We start from the raw sequence: 17162 nt of genomic DNA on the forward strand, positions 1-17162 counted from the left end.
ATTCCCTTTTTTATGAACGCCTGTTCACGATTTTGGGATTTTTTTTTCTCCGTGTACTAAAAACTTATTTATATTTTATTGTTTTCACATATATATTTTGTAACCAGTCTCATTTTTTGTCGAAATTCAAATTATGTGCCAAAAATGTCACGATAACATGACACATTCAGGTGTCAAAAGAAATTTCGCTCATTTTTCTTCTCTGGCAAACTTCAATCCTCACCGTCGTCGTTCTTATCGGTGGCAGGCGATACATCGCTGAAAAGTGTCCATTTTGCGCGCTGCCAGGTTATTTATGGCCACCGGTCTTTTCAAAGGGCCAACTTCGTCGTCGTGTCCCACCCAAGGACAGATTTTTCAATAATTTTGTTTCAGCGAAAAAAAAAACCAAAAATTCTCCTCGCAGCCCGCCCGATTTTCAGCTCAACCAGAAGTATGAATCGTCGTCGAACGAAACAGAGCATTACTTGTTGTTTCTCTTTTTTTTCTTCCCGTTTCAGACCCTCACACCGTCCCTGCAATCGCAGCTGGTAATTGAATTAATAAGTCTATCCCATTTCAGTCGATTCAACGGCCCACAACATCATGTTCCGGTTGCAAAAATAGGGGTTCTTTTGAAGCAGAAAAAAAAACAAAAATAAACCTTATGCCATATTGAAAAGGGGTCCTTATGCTAGACTCCTCCCCCTTTCATTGAAGAGGGCACTGAATTAGGGCAAGCAGGAGGGAAGCGCACCTTGATTGATGGACTTGCAGCGTAGCTTGCATGCAACTTTACAGCAGAAAGTTTTTCTAAACTTTTTGAAATTTATTAATTTTTGTGAAACTCCGTTGAAACAATCGTAGCTCATCAACCACTGAAAAGACACATTCTACACGTGTTCCGATCGTTGGCCAGGGAGAAAGTAGGACCAGTTCTTGAAAGTTCCCCTTATTTACCGTCCAATTATATTCCCATTCATCAATGAACTGCTCCCAAAGTCAACCTGGGCCGCGCGGTCAAACCGAAGTCGTCGTGCCGTTGTTGTCCAAAGGCAATTAAAGAAAACCTCCGCCAAATTACGATTTGCAGCCCAAAAGTTGCTGCCAGCCGAAACATAATTTCTGCATAAATTAAATTGGCATGCACCTTTGGCGAACGCCAGTTACATAAAGCAAGTTCGAGTGTTCTGAGTTTGACGGACTCGATGTCGATGTCGTCTCCAGCCTGGAAATGCTTTCCATTCTTTCGTCCCCCCCTCCCCCCCCTCTGGGAAGGGGAAGGTATTACAAAAATTTCGGTTGGCTGCGGTTTACGCACAACGACGAAACCTTCAAGCTCGAGAGCTTACTCTAGAGAGAGCATAAACAGCTGCCAGCATCATGTAAAACGTGTGCATAACTTTTGCTTGCTAGGTAGTGGTACATAAGCGTGATTTGCGTGAACCCTTTTTCCCTGCTGGTGAAAGAGAGTCGTTTCGTGATGTTGGAAAGGAGGAATTTTTGCTCTCGCGGTAGGAATTAGCGACGGTGATGATATGGGAAGAGCAGTGTTGCCAGAAACTCTTAAGCAATGCATCAAAATGGTAAACGTACATTATTCTTATAATAAATTACAATACTTAATGGAAAATGCATGTTTTGGCTATCGATTGCTGAAGTTTGGAAAAAATATGTTTTATACCAATGCGTCAGATTGTTTCGTGGTTCGGCATCAAATTTCACATAAAATCTCAGACTGCAGCACAGTTCCAGCAAAAAAAAACGAAATTTTTGCTTATATTCAATTTTTTTCCAAAACCTTCCAATTCAAATTTCAACAAAGCTAACCCAAAACGCAAAAAATAACCGATTTGGCTCATATTTGGTACAAATTTAATTTTGCTCACAGAAACAGAAAAAAAGTATTGGGCCCAAAATTTCTTCGGATATTTTTATTTTTTCTTGAATTTGAACACACACCATAATAAGTTTTTTGTTTATCACGAAACATTCCAAGGCTTGTATAAATTTTAATAAAAGTTTTTGTCTCAGACCATGTATAAAACATAAGTTTGAGTTTAATTGATTTCAGTGTGCGAAGTCATTATTTTGCAAAAATATGTTCTCATGAAGTGAACCAAAGTTTACATCCGTGAGAAAAAGGTGTTCAGAATTTGTGAATTTCAAGGGTCAATGTTTTTCTTTGAAAACTTGATATAAAACGTAAAAAATTACAGTTGATCAATACATCAATCAAAAGATTCCAAGAAAATCTTTCACATGAAGGTAAAACGCAAATCAAGATGTTCAATTATCGATTTGCTATGATTTTTTTGAACATTGGCCGATCTGTAAACTGTTCCAAATATGAGGGATGGCTGCACTCAAAAACTTTCACAAAATATAGTTTTTTTTTAAATATTCTAATTTCCATAATTTGCAATAAATATAAGCATCATTTTTTTTTTAATTTGAGAATGATAAAAATTTAACTTTAAAAAAAATGATAGAATATAGAGAAATTTATTTCAAAATATTGCGTCTTTTGATTTTTTTTATTATTTTAAACAACGGTATTTTCTGAAAATTTTAATATTTACACTAAAACTCTTGTTGAGTGAAAATCTATACCAAAATTGCATTATTTGATAAATTTAATGCAAATTATTAAAACATGAGTATTAAAAAGTATAGTTTATTATTATACCTTTCAGCAATTCTTAAAATATTTTGTGAAATTTTTAAGTATTTTACGCTAAAAACTCTGCATTAGTGAAAATTAGTACAACATCGATACACATAAAATTTGTATTTTTTTTTTTGTTTGTGAATAATAAATATATATTTGACTGTAAAAAATAATCTTATACTTGAACTTTGCATCGTTCGATTTTTTTATTATTTTAAAAACGGTATTTTATACAAATTTAAATATTTTACACTAAAACTCTTGTTAAGTGTTAACTAAAACTTTTAAACTAAAAACTCATGTTAAAAGAAAATCTGTAGGGGAGAGTGGGGAGACTTGATCCCCTTTTTTTGTATCGCACATAACTCTGTCAATTTCTCACAAAACTATGAACTTTTTGTATGAATTGAAAGCTTAAACATTCAACTATGTTTGGCTGATAAGGGTATTTCATCAGATAAACTCTTAGAATCATGCCAAGCGTTTTAAAAAAATATTTTAAACCGGCATTTTCAAAATGTTGGGGGTAATTTGATCCCTCTTTCAACATTTTTTAGAAATCTTAAGCAATATGTTTTTTTATTCATCCAAACTGTTAATTTTCTATAAGTTACAGCAATTTCACATTAAACCTTTACGTTTGTGTTTAAAATATAACAAGTTAAGCATGCAAAGTATTTAAAAACTTAAAATTTTCTTTTTTAGACCAAAATTGAGCATGTTTACAAAAGCTGGTAATTTTTGTTTACAGAACTTTTGAAAAATGGTTCAAAATGCAGTAAGTTTTGTACAACTATACTAAAGAAAACTATGTACGAAAACTCAGCATAATTATTTAATCTTGAGGCTGATTCCAGTGACTGTAGAAATGCAGGGATCAAGTCTCCCTAAACGCTCTTTTTTAAACAATTGATTATAAAAATAGTATGACGATAAATTTAACGTCAAATCCGTAAGGGGTTTGGAGTTGATATGTTTATCAAACAATTCATGTATAAAAAATATTTGTTTGAAGTTTTTTTGAGTGTTTTCTATACTTATCAAAACAAAGAAAAAAGATCTCTTGGAAGTTTTTTGCAGCACTTTTTAGAAATATGTGTGTAACTCAATCTAAACATTTTTTAATTTTTTTCTTTGTTTTCTACAATGAGTTTTAGTCAATTTCGCACAACATTCTAGAACAAAGCTAATTGTTTTACCCACATGCTGACGAGATACAGGCTTGGGATCAAGTGTCCCCGGGGATCAAGTCTCCCCACTCTCCCCTACAACATATGGGCATCAAAAAACGTAAACCCCTTCAAAATTTTGCGTCATTTAACATTTTTTACTATTTTTAAAACCGATATTTGATGCGTTATTTCTTCAACCTAATGCAAATTATTTTAACTAGAGTATTTAAAAAAAAGATAGCTTGTTGAAATGTTAGTACTTTACACTTAAAACTCTGGTACTGTGAAAATGTGTACAACATTCTGCCTCGTTTGAAATTATTTGAAATTTGAGTGTTTACAAAATTGTCGTTTGATACCCGTATTGCAAATCATAATAGTTTTTGAGCACTTATATTTTTACTAAATAACTCTTTTTTGGAAATGTTTTCAGTCCAAACTTTTGAAGCCTGAGAAGATTTTGTTAAAATTAGGCCGATAAATAATTTTCAAAGTTTATGGTTTATTGCTTATAAACATCACGAGTTATCGTGAATTTGCGAAAAAAAGTTTTGAAAAAGTTGGTCGTCGTTGATCATGGCCGTTCATTGTCACCTACGACAGACACGGACGACGAAACAACGTGAAACGCAAAGTGTAACTGTTTCAAAACTTTTTTTCGTGAAATCGTGATAACTCGTGATGTTTATAAGCAAACCCCTTATGTTCATATATCAAAATTTTTGCAATTGTCTGCTCTACAACTTTTAGAACATTGTCATACTCTAAAAACAACCCTGCAAAGTCAGAAAAAATACGAAATTTCAAATCAAAAATTTTGTTCTAAATGAAAAAATGACCTTCTGGGTCAATGATGATTTGAAAAGTACATTAAATTTCTCTAAAATGACATGTTCCAAATTTTTCTACAGTCGAGTAACGGAAAATGGCAGAGTTTTTTAAACTTTTTTAGTGTTTTTTTCGATGAAAAATATGTTTTTTTTGGAATTCTGAGTACGCCATCAAATCGGGCGTCTAATTTTACATAAAAGTCTCTTTGACACCAAATTTCTATCTCATCACCGTTTTAGGCTGCAAATTATTGAAAAACACCTCTTTTTTCGCATGTTCAAAAATGAAAGGGGTCGTACCGCCCCTCCGTCACGAGACATCAAAAAACGGACCTCGGATTCTTAATCAGGGACAAAAGTAACCCCTTAGAACAAAGTTTCACGCAAATTGAAGAGGGGTCGGGGCAACTGCTGTGTGAGTTGTACAATGTACATAACACATTTTTAAATGTCGATTTTCTCAGCAACTGAAATTCATTTTTTTAATAAATATTCAAATGATTCTAACTTTGGAAATAAGTTTTTTTAATATTAAGCCTTTTTCTTAAAGGATTTTATTTCATTCTCACATTTCAAAAGATTGGTTTGATTTTATAATATTTAAAACATTTCTGTCCATGAAATAAGAATCGCCCTTTCCGCTTTTTATTTTCAAGGAAAAATAAATTTTTAATAAAGATTCAAAATTACGAAATTTGATATATTAATTTGGGCCAGTACAAATATTTTTTATGTAATTTTTTCGAAAGGAACTAAAATGATTTTTTGAAAACTATATTAATTCCTTAAAAAACTTTAGCTATCTAGAGAAAAATGGTAATGCCAAATACAATATGAATTTATTCTGTAATTCTTTACCGTATATTAGTAAAAAATCATGACATTTTGTAAACATAAACTTCCAAAATCTTAATTTCTTGTAATAACATGTTTTTTTGAAATTCGCTACTTTTAAGTTTCAATATCTGAAATTATTTCGTATCTTGAAAGCTGTTCTATAAAAAATATAATAATTATTCGTAAATGCCAAATCGAGCCCAAATATTCAATCTGGCAACACCGTCCCACCTATCCTTTTGATATCATTGTGTCCTCAACCCGTAGCGCCGAGTATCAAGTCTCATCACCATAATTTAAGCGCCAATGACCGGGACGCGCTCCTTTTCCAACATTATTATCTCTTCTTCTCTCTTTTTAACTGTTTTTTTTTTGTACACTCTTGAATCAACTTCCACATCCTACACACCACTTATCGGTTTCAGTTTCGCCCAGCATCACTTCTCGGCTGCGATGTGTCACACCAGAATCTTTTTTATATGATCAACAGTGAGTGTCTTCATGAATAAACCAGGTGTGTGCGTGCGTGTGTGTCATCCCATCATAATGGAGATGAATGGCGCGCGGGTCCCAACAACAAATCCAGCTCATTTCTTCGACCCTCTCTCTCTCTTTCTCTCCTTTTGCGAAAAGTTTGTGTCCTACTCCCTCCAGCTATGTTTGGGAGGTCATATTTCTCCTGTGGCAAGATTCAACATTAAAAAAAACAACCTCATCCCGAGGACGACTTATGAAGAGAGCGCGCAAACTTGTTCTATGGCATCGTCATCGCGTTGTGTTGGTAATGTTTTCGCGCGAGAAGCAAACTCCGGGAGAAAGAGAGCCGAGAAAGGAGGAGTTGTGTGTGTTGTGTTGTGTTGTGCCCTGATCCCGTCCGTCGCTACCGATTTTATGCTCAGTTTGCGCTAGAAACTTCAGCCGCTATGATTGATTAGAGCGCGCCGCGAATTATATTCAGATTAGGGCTCCGTGTACTAGTCGACAAGTCGTCAAGTCGCAAGTGATCGTGATCGCGCGCGCGTTCGTGGGAGACTTGTGCGGTGCGGGTCGCGACGAACCGCACGATTTCACGACAATTGTGCGGTCCAAACAGGTGCGGACCCTTCGCTTAGGGACCTCCCCGACATCGGTGTTGCAAGCAAATTGCAGTGTGGCCAGTTCGTGGCGAGAGAGTGCGTGCGCGGAACACGAGAAGCTCCCCGAAATGATTGCGGATAATTGATAAATAATAGCGACCGTTTGAGAAGTGATTATCGAATTTGAGCCGGGCCAGGCCCCGAAGATTTGGCGGAAAATTGTCCAAACGACTCGGAGGCCTCGAAATCGGAAGGCGACTGTTGCTGCCGAGGGGACCTCCTGCAAAAGTGAAATGGATACGATTCTCGGCTTGACCAGATATTACTGATTTTGTGCGGCAGTTTAAGTGCCGGCAATTGCGTTTTGCTACTGTTTGGCACTGGTTGCACGTGCGATTAGCCGACTCGCTGGAATGCGGCTCTCCGCCGTTTTGGTCGGGTCGGGCCTTTGGGTTGTGACCGTTGTGGCAGCAGGTGGTGTGGCGAGATGATGTGGCGTGTAGAATTGGTTATACCTGGTGGTGTTATCGGTGCAGTGGGCTTGGGAGTTTGGGACTTGCTCGGAAGGAAGTGAATCATTAGAAGGTTTAGAGAGCTATTTTTGGAGTGTTAAGCTGAGGAGACTAAACCGATTGTGGCAGGGGTTTGATGCCATTAAATTCAGTCTGCAGTCCCATAGATTCCATAGGGAAAATGATGAGTTTTTGGTGATGGTCATGTTCTTTAAAAAATGTTTTTATGAATAATGGGTTTAAAAAAAGTTGCACCGGAATTTCAAAAATTCCTCAATTTAAAAAACATTTATAAAGGGGAACTATACCCTTTCTCAGCCTATTTCTATCTATTATCGGCCTATCAGCACTTTGATAATGAATTACAGCTTTCATGAAGTGTTTTTGGCTGTTCCAAAGTTCTCCAATGTTGATACATCTAAAATGTTGATTTAATAGCAAAAAACGGCATAAGTGATGAGAATTGGTGGGACGGCTTAGTGTGATTAAAATGTGTATATTTCCCCTACATCAAATGGATCATATTCGATTTCTGACAAAGTTTTTGTAGCATAAAAACAACTAACAATAGCTCAATTGTTTAAACACATTCTTAAACATTTTTGAACCGAACACTATTTTTATAGAGAAAATCATGCCAAAATGAGTGTATTTAAGACCAAAATGATTTGTAATGTATACAGAAAAAAATCATGGTAATCATGGTACATCATGGAACATCTTTTATGTCAGAAAAAATGTGTAATATTACTTCTGAAAATGTGTAATTTTACCAGTTTTCTGCTGTAATGTCACTTTTTCAGTCTAAATTGAGGTAAAATTACATCATAAAAGAGGGCTTCCAAAATTACACATTCAAAATTTACACAATTTTTTACTGTGTAGTTCACTAAATTTGGAAACTACAAAGAATATAAAATGTTCCATTTTATGGAATATTAAATCAAATGAATCAAATGAAATGCACAGCAAAAAAAATTGTAAGAGTAGATGTCAAATTTGAAAGTTTAATATTACCTCTTTAATGATGTTATTTTACCTCAATTTAGACTGAAAAGATGACATTACACCAGAAAAGCGTTAAAAATATTTTTATTTCGGACATTTCGGAGTAAAGTTACATATTTTTTCTAACATAAAAGATGTAATATTACCAAGATTTTTTTGTGTGGAGCGTGGACAATCACCATTACCCCCCCTCCCCCCTCCCCCACCACCTAAAGTGTTCACGTGGCTTATGGATGGCCCCTATAAATGTCCATGCAACTTGCATTTAAATTTACACTATCTGTCAAGAAACCTTTTCGTAAACAATTTATTATGGAACTTTTTTCTTTGTACATCTCGATTCACTTTGAACACGACACAGTAAAAATTTGGGTAAATTTGTAAGGTGTAATTTCGGAAGGTTGAATATTACCTCTTTTATGATGTAATTTTACCTCTATTTAAACTGAAAAACTGGCATTATAACAGAAGAGTGATAAAATTACAAATTTTCAGATGTAAAATTACACATTATCGGAGGTAAAATTACATATTTTTTCTGATGTAAAGGATTTACCCCTTCCCAGATATAATATTACCATGATTTTTTTTTTTTTTTTATTTCATATCCCAAGCTTTGTTTTTCTACAGTTACACAGTAAAATCGACTGGGTAAAAAATACTTTGTTTTATTTGATTTACAAGATTTTCTTTACCTTATTAAATGTTAATAGCAGAAGACTTAGAATATATGAGCATTATATTCTGGATTTTCTATTGAGCCATTAAATCGAGTTCTCTTTTTACATCTTTTTGATTTCAAATGCCTATCTCAACTACACAGTAAAAAAAATCATGATAATATTACATCTGGGAATGTGTAATTTTACCACTTTTCTGGTGTAATGTAACTTTTTCGGTCTGAATTGAGTAAAAATAACATAAAAAAAAGAAGTAGTATTCAACCCTCCAAAATAACACCTTCCAAATTTGAACTTTTTTTAACTGTGTGCAAATTGGTGAATCATATGACTTAGTAGTTAGTAGAAATTCAAAGAGTTTGACGAATTGTATACCTACTCAATAATCTTCTACAGTTTCCTTTAAATTTCTCTCAAATAGATAGTCGATTACTAAACAACTCAATTATTGCCAACATTGAATCACGATTCCATTTTCTTGCGATGCAATCGCGAACAAATTTCTTCGCAGAAGATGGTCAAAAGTCCATCAAATCTTCATCGCATGTGCAATCCAGACAAAACAACCACCCAGTCAAACCACCTCACTAATCGCCACAATTTACCTCCCTCGCGTCTGTGATGCACATTTTCTCATCACCAGCCCTCAAAAGCTTAAACCCGACCAGGCGCCATCGCGATAAGCGCCAAATTTTCCCACGACCACCACAATATAGAAAAAAAAAACTTTTATACCCACTTTTTCCTCCTTCACCAACATGGGCTTTCGGACGGTTTGAACTTGTCACAAAAAAAGAGAGCCTCTTTCATCTCGTCAAGCCTCCCACCACTCGAGATGCACATCTCTCGTCTGGAAATCACCTTAACTGCCGTAACATCTTCATCATCATCAACCCAACCTCCTCCGCGTTGACAGCCACGAAAAAAAGCGAAGTTGATTTGGTCCCAAGCAACAGTCGCCTTAAGGTTTAGCGCGGCATGCAGCAAAAACTCAGTGCTAATTGATTGTAATATCTTCGTTCAGGTCCCGAGTCATCCGCGTAATTTTGCGCGTTCACCAGCAAGCTACAGCAAAAACAAAATATGTCCAAATATTATAAAACAAACGGCGGTGTTGACAGCAGCGCGCAAAATTGATGGTGTTGTGATTTGAAATTAACGACGTAACGACCTCCGGTAAAAAAGGTGAAAAACAGCAAAAAGTGGTCTCTGAAGCGCGTGTTGACCGCGATTTTTTGAGAAGAAAAAACGAAGAACCTGCGACAAATATCAGCATGGCGTTGGCATACGTGGACATGTCATCCGTTATCGAAGTGCAGGTATAGTTGATTCGTTGGATCTTGCCGACGGCGAAGTGCAGTGAGGCTGATTTTGTCCCACAATAAAAGTCGGATTTGGTAGCTTTTTTCAATATTTTTTTAATTCCAGATTTATTTAGTTTTTAAATAGCTAGACAAAATGTATTCTTTTTAATATACAAGCATGTTTACTATTACAGCTTTGCCCACAATTTTTAATGTCAATTATCATCAGATGCATTTATCTATGTGCCGTCAGCTGGGGCTAATTGGAACTGCAATTTAAACCATGATCAGTTAATAATTCTAATTTCCATAGCAATCTAAAGCAACAAAATGTGAAAATCAATTTCCAAATTTCAAGCTTTCAAGTACTCTAAAAACTACTGTCACTGTTCAGTAACCTAGTCTCGATTAACCACTGTTGACAATATTTCTTTAATTTTCAGGAACCAATTTGTTTTTTTATTTTTATTTTGATAAGTACCTTGAGAAGGGATTTTCTGATCGATTTGATGGCATCGGAAAATTTTAAAGTAACTTTTACGATTTTGCAGAAAAAAAGGTTTATGAAAAATAAATTTGTTGTTTTTTCCCAAAACGAAGTTTTTTTTTTCATAATTTAAAAACAATTTTTTGTGGGACTATTAGATTAGATTATTTGAAAAAAAAAGTTTTTTGAAAAATATCTAACATTACAAATTCTTTATATGATGAAGCAATTCTCCACCAAAACCGGAAATGGATTTTATTTATATTTTTTTTTAATTCAAACTTTGTGTGGTTCTTCTCTATGACCAAAGAGGCCACAGCAAGCTGTCCAAACAAAAATGGTATGAAAAGGAATTTTCGGATCGATTTCGTGTCTTCGGCATAGTTGTATTTATTAGGACTATTCAGAAAAAAAAAATATACTGGAAAAATTGCCGACTTTAAATTAAACTTTTTTCACAAAAAATCAATATCCCAAATTTCCATTTCATTTTTTTAAGTAGCCTTGTTTTGCTTTTTTAATAGAAATATTAGTCAAACATTTATTTGACTTAAGTTTTTAAAGTAAATCAAATTTGCAATCGAAAGGTATTTTACAGATTATTTTGATAAAAGGCACCGTTTTCATTATCTAATTACCCCATGTTTACGTTTAGCATACAAAATCCCGTTTTTTGAATATTCTGAAAATATTTTTTTCGGAAAGTTCATAAAATTTCCAATAAGAGCCTACATTGAAAATTGGACGTCTGGTTGCTGAAATGCAGCGAATTAAAGAAAAACAAAATTGTTTTTTTTTTAAATGTCATCCAAACATTCTTACATTTTCTAATGCCAATATCTCAGCAACTATTGGTCCAATTTCTATTGCTGAAAAATAAAAAAATGTGAAATTTCACGATCTTTTCGAAAAAAATATTTTGATTTTGAAATTAAATATCCCATTATACGCCCATTTAAAGTATTACTCTTGATTCCAAATTTTCAAAAAAAATCGAAAAGATAATAAAATTTCACGTGTTCACGTAATTCAAGTGTTAAACATTGTAAATTTGATCTTTTGCTGCTGAAATATTGACATTAGAAAATGGTCGACGCAAATATTTTTTTTTTTAAATGAGCAAATAGCGCCTCTGGCCTGGACCAAGGGGGGATGGCTTTCAAAAAAACAACAAGCAATAGTCTCACCATTTGAATGAGAAATTTGTATTAAAGTGCATTTAACACTAGTTCAGTTGTCACTGGTTTGAAAAAAATGTAAAATTTGACTGTATTGTACGAAAATTTTCAAAAATTCAAGAGATTTTTGAATAATACCAAACATGTTAAAAATGATTCCAAACGCAGGGAAATGCTTTCAAATTAATTTCAAAAAGCTGAGCTGAGCTTTTAATTGAATTTTCATTGACTTCTTAAAGTTTAAAAAAAATATTTGCCTTTGATTTTTCAGGACAAAAATTAAAAAGATAAAAAAAAAATAAAAATAAATATGTGTACCAACCGAAAAAAAAATTACAACTATGCTTTTTCTTTTTATATTAAGCGACTTTCGCGCATTTATGTATCACATTTCTAAGAATAGCTGCCAATATTGAAATGGCTTTTCTGGTCATAGAAAAGGCCAATACAAAATTTTAGCCAAATTAAAAAATGGTCAAGCTCACCCGATTTTGTAAAGAATTGCTCTGATGCAAAGTTAAAATTGCAATCAAAAATAACTAAGCTTTTTTCTATAAAAAAAATTAAAACAAATTATTTCAAGTTCAAGTTTTTTTTTATAAAAAAAAACTTCATGAAAGAAATTGCACATCTGCAAAGAAGCTTCTAAAATCTGAGAAAATTTCCTACAATTTTCATTTTTGGACTTTTTTATCAGACAGCTGTTGATATGCCTCTTAAAGTTAAAATTTAGTGATTGGTTTTTTTTTTTTTCGCTGAAGTGTCACTTAGCCTTCATTTTTCATGTGGCGATATCTCGAAAACTATTGATTCGATTTTCAAAATCGTTTCTATACCAAAACATATAAAAAAGATTCGAAAATAAAACAAAACAATTTAGGAGTATAACTTTAAGTGTTGAAAAGTGAATTAAAATATCGGGATTTTTTCGCATGGACAAAGCCTCATAGAAATAAAAATAAATAATAAAATAAAAAGTCTCGAAAAAAATGCAAACCATAAATTACAGTATAAACTTGATTATCCGAAGCCTCGATTATCCGAATGTTTGTATGGGACTTCGAATAATCGAATCAAAAATTTATTTTCTTTCTTTAAACATCAAATTCCAGTTCTGCGACCCCATTTTAATCCAATTTGAACGGTGGATGGCATGTAAAAATGAAAAATGATTTTTTTTAATATTTCATAATCGCCATTTTGGCCGCCATCTTGGATTTAAAAATTCTAAATAACTTTAGAGTAGTTTAAGAAAAATGCTAACCTTCTAAACTTTTAAGGAGTGACGAAAATCATCCTTTTGATTGTTAAATTTATCTTAGCCAGCCTTTCCGTATTGAAAAAAAACTACTGATGAATTTGGAATTAAATAATCAGTATACAGAAAAAATATTTCAATTTTGAGCATGTAAAGTTGAACACGAAATTTTCATATAAAGTCGAATTTTCCTTTACGGACAGTAATGTTTTCTTTTTTTTCTGTTTTGGGCATGGACCTCTTTAATAACAAAAAATCTCACAAATTTAGTCTACTAAATGAAACAATTAGCGTAAAAGTTAAAAAAATATGCAAATTTAAACATAACTCTACTTTAAAACAAGGCATACCAAAACCCTATTTCAAAAAATATATATAAAATTACAGGATTCTCATATAAATTAACATATTTGAACATTTAGTCCATTTGGTTTTAAGACTCAAACAAAAAATCTCTTTTTCATGTACACTCAGAAAAGATGCTCAAAACTCAACTCCCAAGAAAAGCCTTTTTTCGGACTCTTCCTTAATCTTTGCCCGATTCACCAGAAATCAATAAACCCCTTTGTGCTCATTGAAAGCTACCGTGGAAAGCGAAACGAAATTAAATATTAATTCGTCTTTGATCATCAATCCACTTCTTGGAGACTCTTGCAGGCTGACCCAATTTCTCTTCACCTTCCAGAAAAAAAAAATCCTGATCCAATTTATCGCAAATCGCACTTTTCAACGTCTGTAGGGGTGGCGTGGGGCCAACATTTGTTTCGCTTTCTTCGGACTTCCCCCTCTCCCTCTGTTCCCGGTCAGTCAAGTGGTCTCGAAAAGCTTGAGACCTCAAATAGATCGATCTTGGCGGGTCGTCCAACAAAAAAACGAGGCAATAACAATAAACCCAGAACCATCAAAGTCATCACTCTCGCTCGATCGCTAGCTGACGAATGCGTGAATAAATTATTTCACACAACTTTTTTTTTTTTTCTTAAATTCGAATGGGTCATAAAAGTTCTCCGCGAAAGATTTAACGCTGCGCTAATCGCGAGCGCGATTTTATTAGGCACGCCCGGATCGCTTTGCAGTCTTCTGCAATGTTTTCTCGGAGGAAATGTCTCACTTTCTTTCAGCGCGTGTGCTTACGCGTTGATGCGCGATCTTTTGAGCGATCTGGAATCGGATTGAAAGCTCTCGGCCAGACAGGAAGGGCGTGCGCCGTTTTATGATCAATTTTGCGGTCACTTTTCACTTTATTTTCTATGGAAACACTCTTTTAGATGCGAAATCGGTTGTGCGGAAGGGAAGTCACAGCGGTGATCATCGGTTTTCTGTTGTCGTAAAAGTGGAGACTTTTCTTGATAATTTGATAGGGGTTTTTTTAAATTGGCTGTTGGTGTCACCTTTTTGACGCGAAAACCATGAAAGACCACTCACTTCCGGAGGTGTTTTGGGGCAATTTTCGAGGGTCTTCAGGGAATGCGTTTCGAATGTGTTGTAATTTTTAATTAAAAAGAGAGGTGTTTTAATGTTATATTTTGGCTGAGGATTCTGGAATGGATTCTGAGAGCTCAAACATAGAAATTCAAAAAAATATCTAGATAATTTGATCGAAACTTAAGCCTTTTAGTGACCTTTTAGTTACTGACAGATGCTATTTAAAGAGTGTTTTCCGAGCTACAACTTTACCGAAGTCGCTTCGCATTGCTTAAAGACGGTGATTTTAAGGGATTGAAAACAGGATTTTGTCGTGTTTATGCGATACAAGTCCAAGTTTTTAAAAGAATAAGGGAAAATCTCCATGCTATCCTCAAGTAAGTTTCGCATAGATTTGGATGGTTTTCGGGAAGGTGAATGGTCTAAGAAGTAAATGGTTACACGATCGTTTTCATTGTTGTTCGAATTCATGGTTTAAAAAATATTTTTCTGTATCCTGATTTTTGGGAGAAATTATGAAAGAGGAGGGAACAAAATCTCGAAATAAAATTTGCACTGGCCTGATTGGAATAGATAAAAAATCCACAAAAAAATGCATTTTAATTCTTTGATCTATGCCAATCCGCCAATGATTTATTGGCCAACAAAAGAGAAAAGTTGTGTACACGGTGTGTGCATGTGTGTTTTCCCCTCACACAAAAAAAAACTTATCTTGATCCTAAAAACACTCCTTCAAAATCCACTCCCAATTCTCACACGCTTCCATTTCTCCACTGAGCGGCAAGGCTCATGCAATAAAACTTTATTAGCCTTTTTTGCGCCTCGTCGGCCAACATCCAGTTCGCCAAGTCAATCAAAATGATCACTGGGTAAAAAGAGGGGGAAGCGGGTGGGAGCAACCCTCCAGAAATGGCCATTCGTCAGCAGCAGAAGAAGCACAAAAAATAATATTAGCTCCATCAAATCTAGCTCTAGCTGGTAGAAGGCAGCCGCAGCAAAAAATAAAAGCACATGTCATCATCCGAAACTATATATTTTGATTGATAAATTGTAACCCTCGGACACCCCGCACTAATTTCTGGCTTTCTTTTCTCCTCTCTCTCTCTCTCTGATTGGTTCCTTCTTCCAGGAGCGGCTCACTAGTCACGGGGGCATCGGGCTGTCAGGTGGCAGTCCGGCATATACCACACACTCCGGGGGCCACACGGGACGGAACGGACCCACGAGCGGGCACGGAGCGAGCCACGGCGGATCGCACGGCCCGGGGCCCACCATGCACCACCAGACGCTACAGTCCGATTTTCAGCCGCCGTACTTTCCGCCACCCTTTCACCACACCACGCAGAGCCCGCCCCAGCAACAGGTAAGCCAAAGTTGGACTTGGGTAATTAATTTAGATTTATTAATTAATTAACTAATTTCGAAAATATAAGGTAAACATGTATTTTATTTTTTTTTTTTTTTAGCTTGGAGGCTTTATTTTTTTTTCGACAACAAAAAATAACACCTTAAGAAGTTATTAGACTACGACAAACAAACGAACAATATTTTTTACAGTTTGGAAGTTGGACTGCTTTATTCGTCAGCCTGCATACATTGGGAGCGTTCTTTTATTACATAACGCAAAAAAAATGATTTTTAGACAACCTCCCACCCCCCCCCCCCCCTCCCTCTTGACAAAATGTCCATACAAATCAATAAAAAATTATGGAGCGTAACAAGGCGGCTGGACCCCCTCCCTCCACTGCGTTACGTAATAAAAGAACGCTTCCGTTTGGCTTTGTTTGCGAATTTGGTAAACTGTCAAATCAACGTTGTCGTGCTATCGTCGCTTTTAACAATGGAATTTCAAAAATTTAAAACATAAAAAAAAAACATTTTTATTTTATCAAAAATCTGATCTGATATGAAAAAATTTCCAAACGATTGATTTAAGCTTCGATGTTTGATGTTTAATGTTGTAAGGTTGAAAAATTTGAAGAAAATTACCTCAATTTATTTGGAATACCTGGAATTACCCATAATAAGAATTGTAGTACATATTATTTTAGACAACTGGTAAACGGAAAAAATTCTAGTATTTTTATTTTACTTTCAATCACTAAACGTTCAATTTCCAAAAACTATGCTTTTTGAAATTTTCTGATATTTTTATGGAACCTTAAAAAACACATCTTTTGAGCCATTGTTCATAACGGAGCAATTCTCTACGAAATCGGTCTTTTTTCTTCAATTATAATTTTTGTATTTTTTTATCCGACTGAAACTTTTTTGGTGCCTTCGGTATGCCCAAAGAAGCCATTTTGCATCATTAGTTTGTCCATATAATTTTCCATACAAATTTGGAAGCTGTCCATACAAAAATGATGTATGAAAATTCAAAAATCTGTATCCTTTGAAGAAATTTTTTGATGGATTTGGTGTCTTCGGCAAAGTTGTAGGTATGGATACGGACTACACTGGAAAAAAATGATACACGGTCAAAAAATTTGGTGATTTTTTTTATTTAACTTTTTATCACTAAAACTTGATTTGCAAAAAAACACTATTTTTAATTTTTTTATTTTTTTATATGTTTTAGAGGACAGAAAATGCCAACTTTTCAGAAATTTCCAAGTTGTGCAAAAAATCATTGACCGAGTTATGAATTTTTTAATCAATACTGATTTTTTCAAAAAATCGAAATTTCGGTCGCAAATTTTTTTTTAACTTCATTTTTCGATGTAAAATCGAATTTGCAATCAA

At 34.5% G+C, this 17162-nt stretch overlaps 1 protein-coding gene across 7 annotated transcripts in view; it reads left to right on the plus strand.

The window, feature by feature from the left end:
- Window positions 1–17162, plus strand: part of LOC6046760 (transcription factor AP-2-epsilon) — a 287781-nt gene that overhangs the window by 248397 nt on the left and 22222 nt on the right. For 3 of the 7 annotated variants that reach the window (XM_038252306.1, XM_038252305.1, XM_038252309.1), the window contains 2 exons: window positions 501–530; window positions 15547–15780. In XM_038252306.1, coding sequence (XP_038108234.1) covers window positions 501–530; window positions 15547–15780 — 264 coding nt within the window. Of the gene's footprint in view, window positions 1–500; window positions 531–6390; window positions 6736–9789; window positions 10085–15546; window positions 15781–17162 lie in introns of those variants that run through there. The other 4 variants (XM_038252308.1, XM_038252310.1, XM_038252311.1 and 1 more) reach the window with 2 other exon arrangements.

This window comes from Culex quinquefasciatus, chromosome 2 (assembly GCF_015732765.1).
Source record: "Culex quinquefasciatus strain JHB chromosome 2, VPISU_Cqui_1.0_pri_paternal, whole genome shotgun sequence".
Classification (NCBI taxonomy): domain Eukaryota; kingdom Metazoa; phylum Arthropoda; class Insecta; order Diptera; family Culicidae; genus Culex; species Culex quinquefasciatus.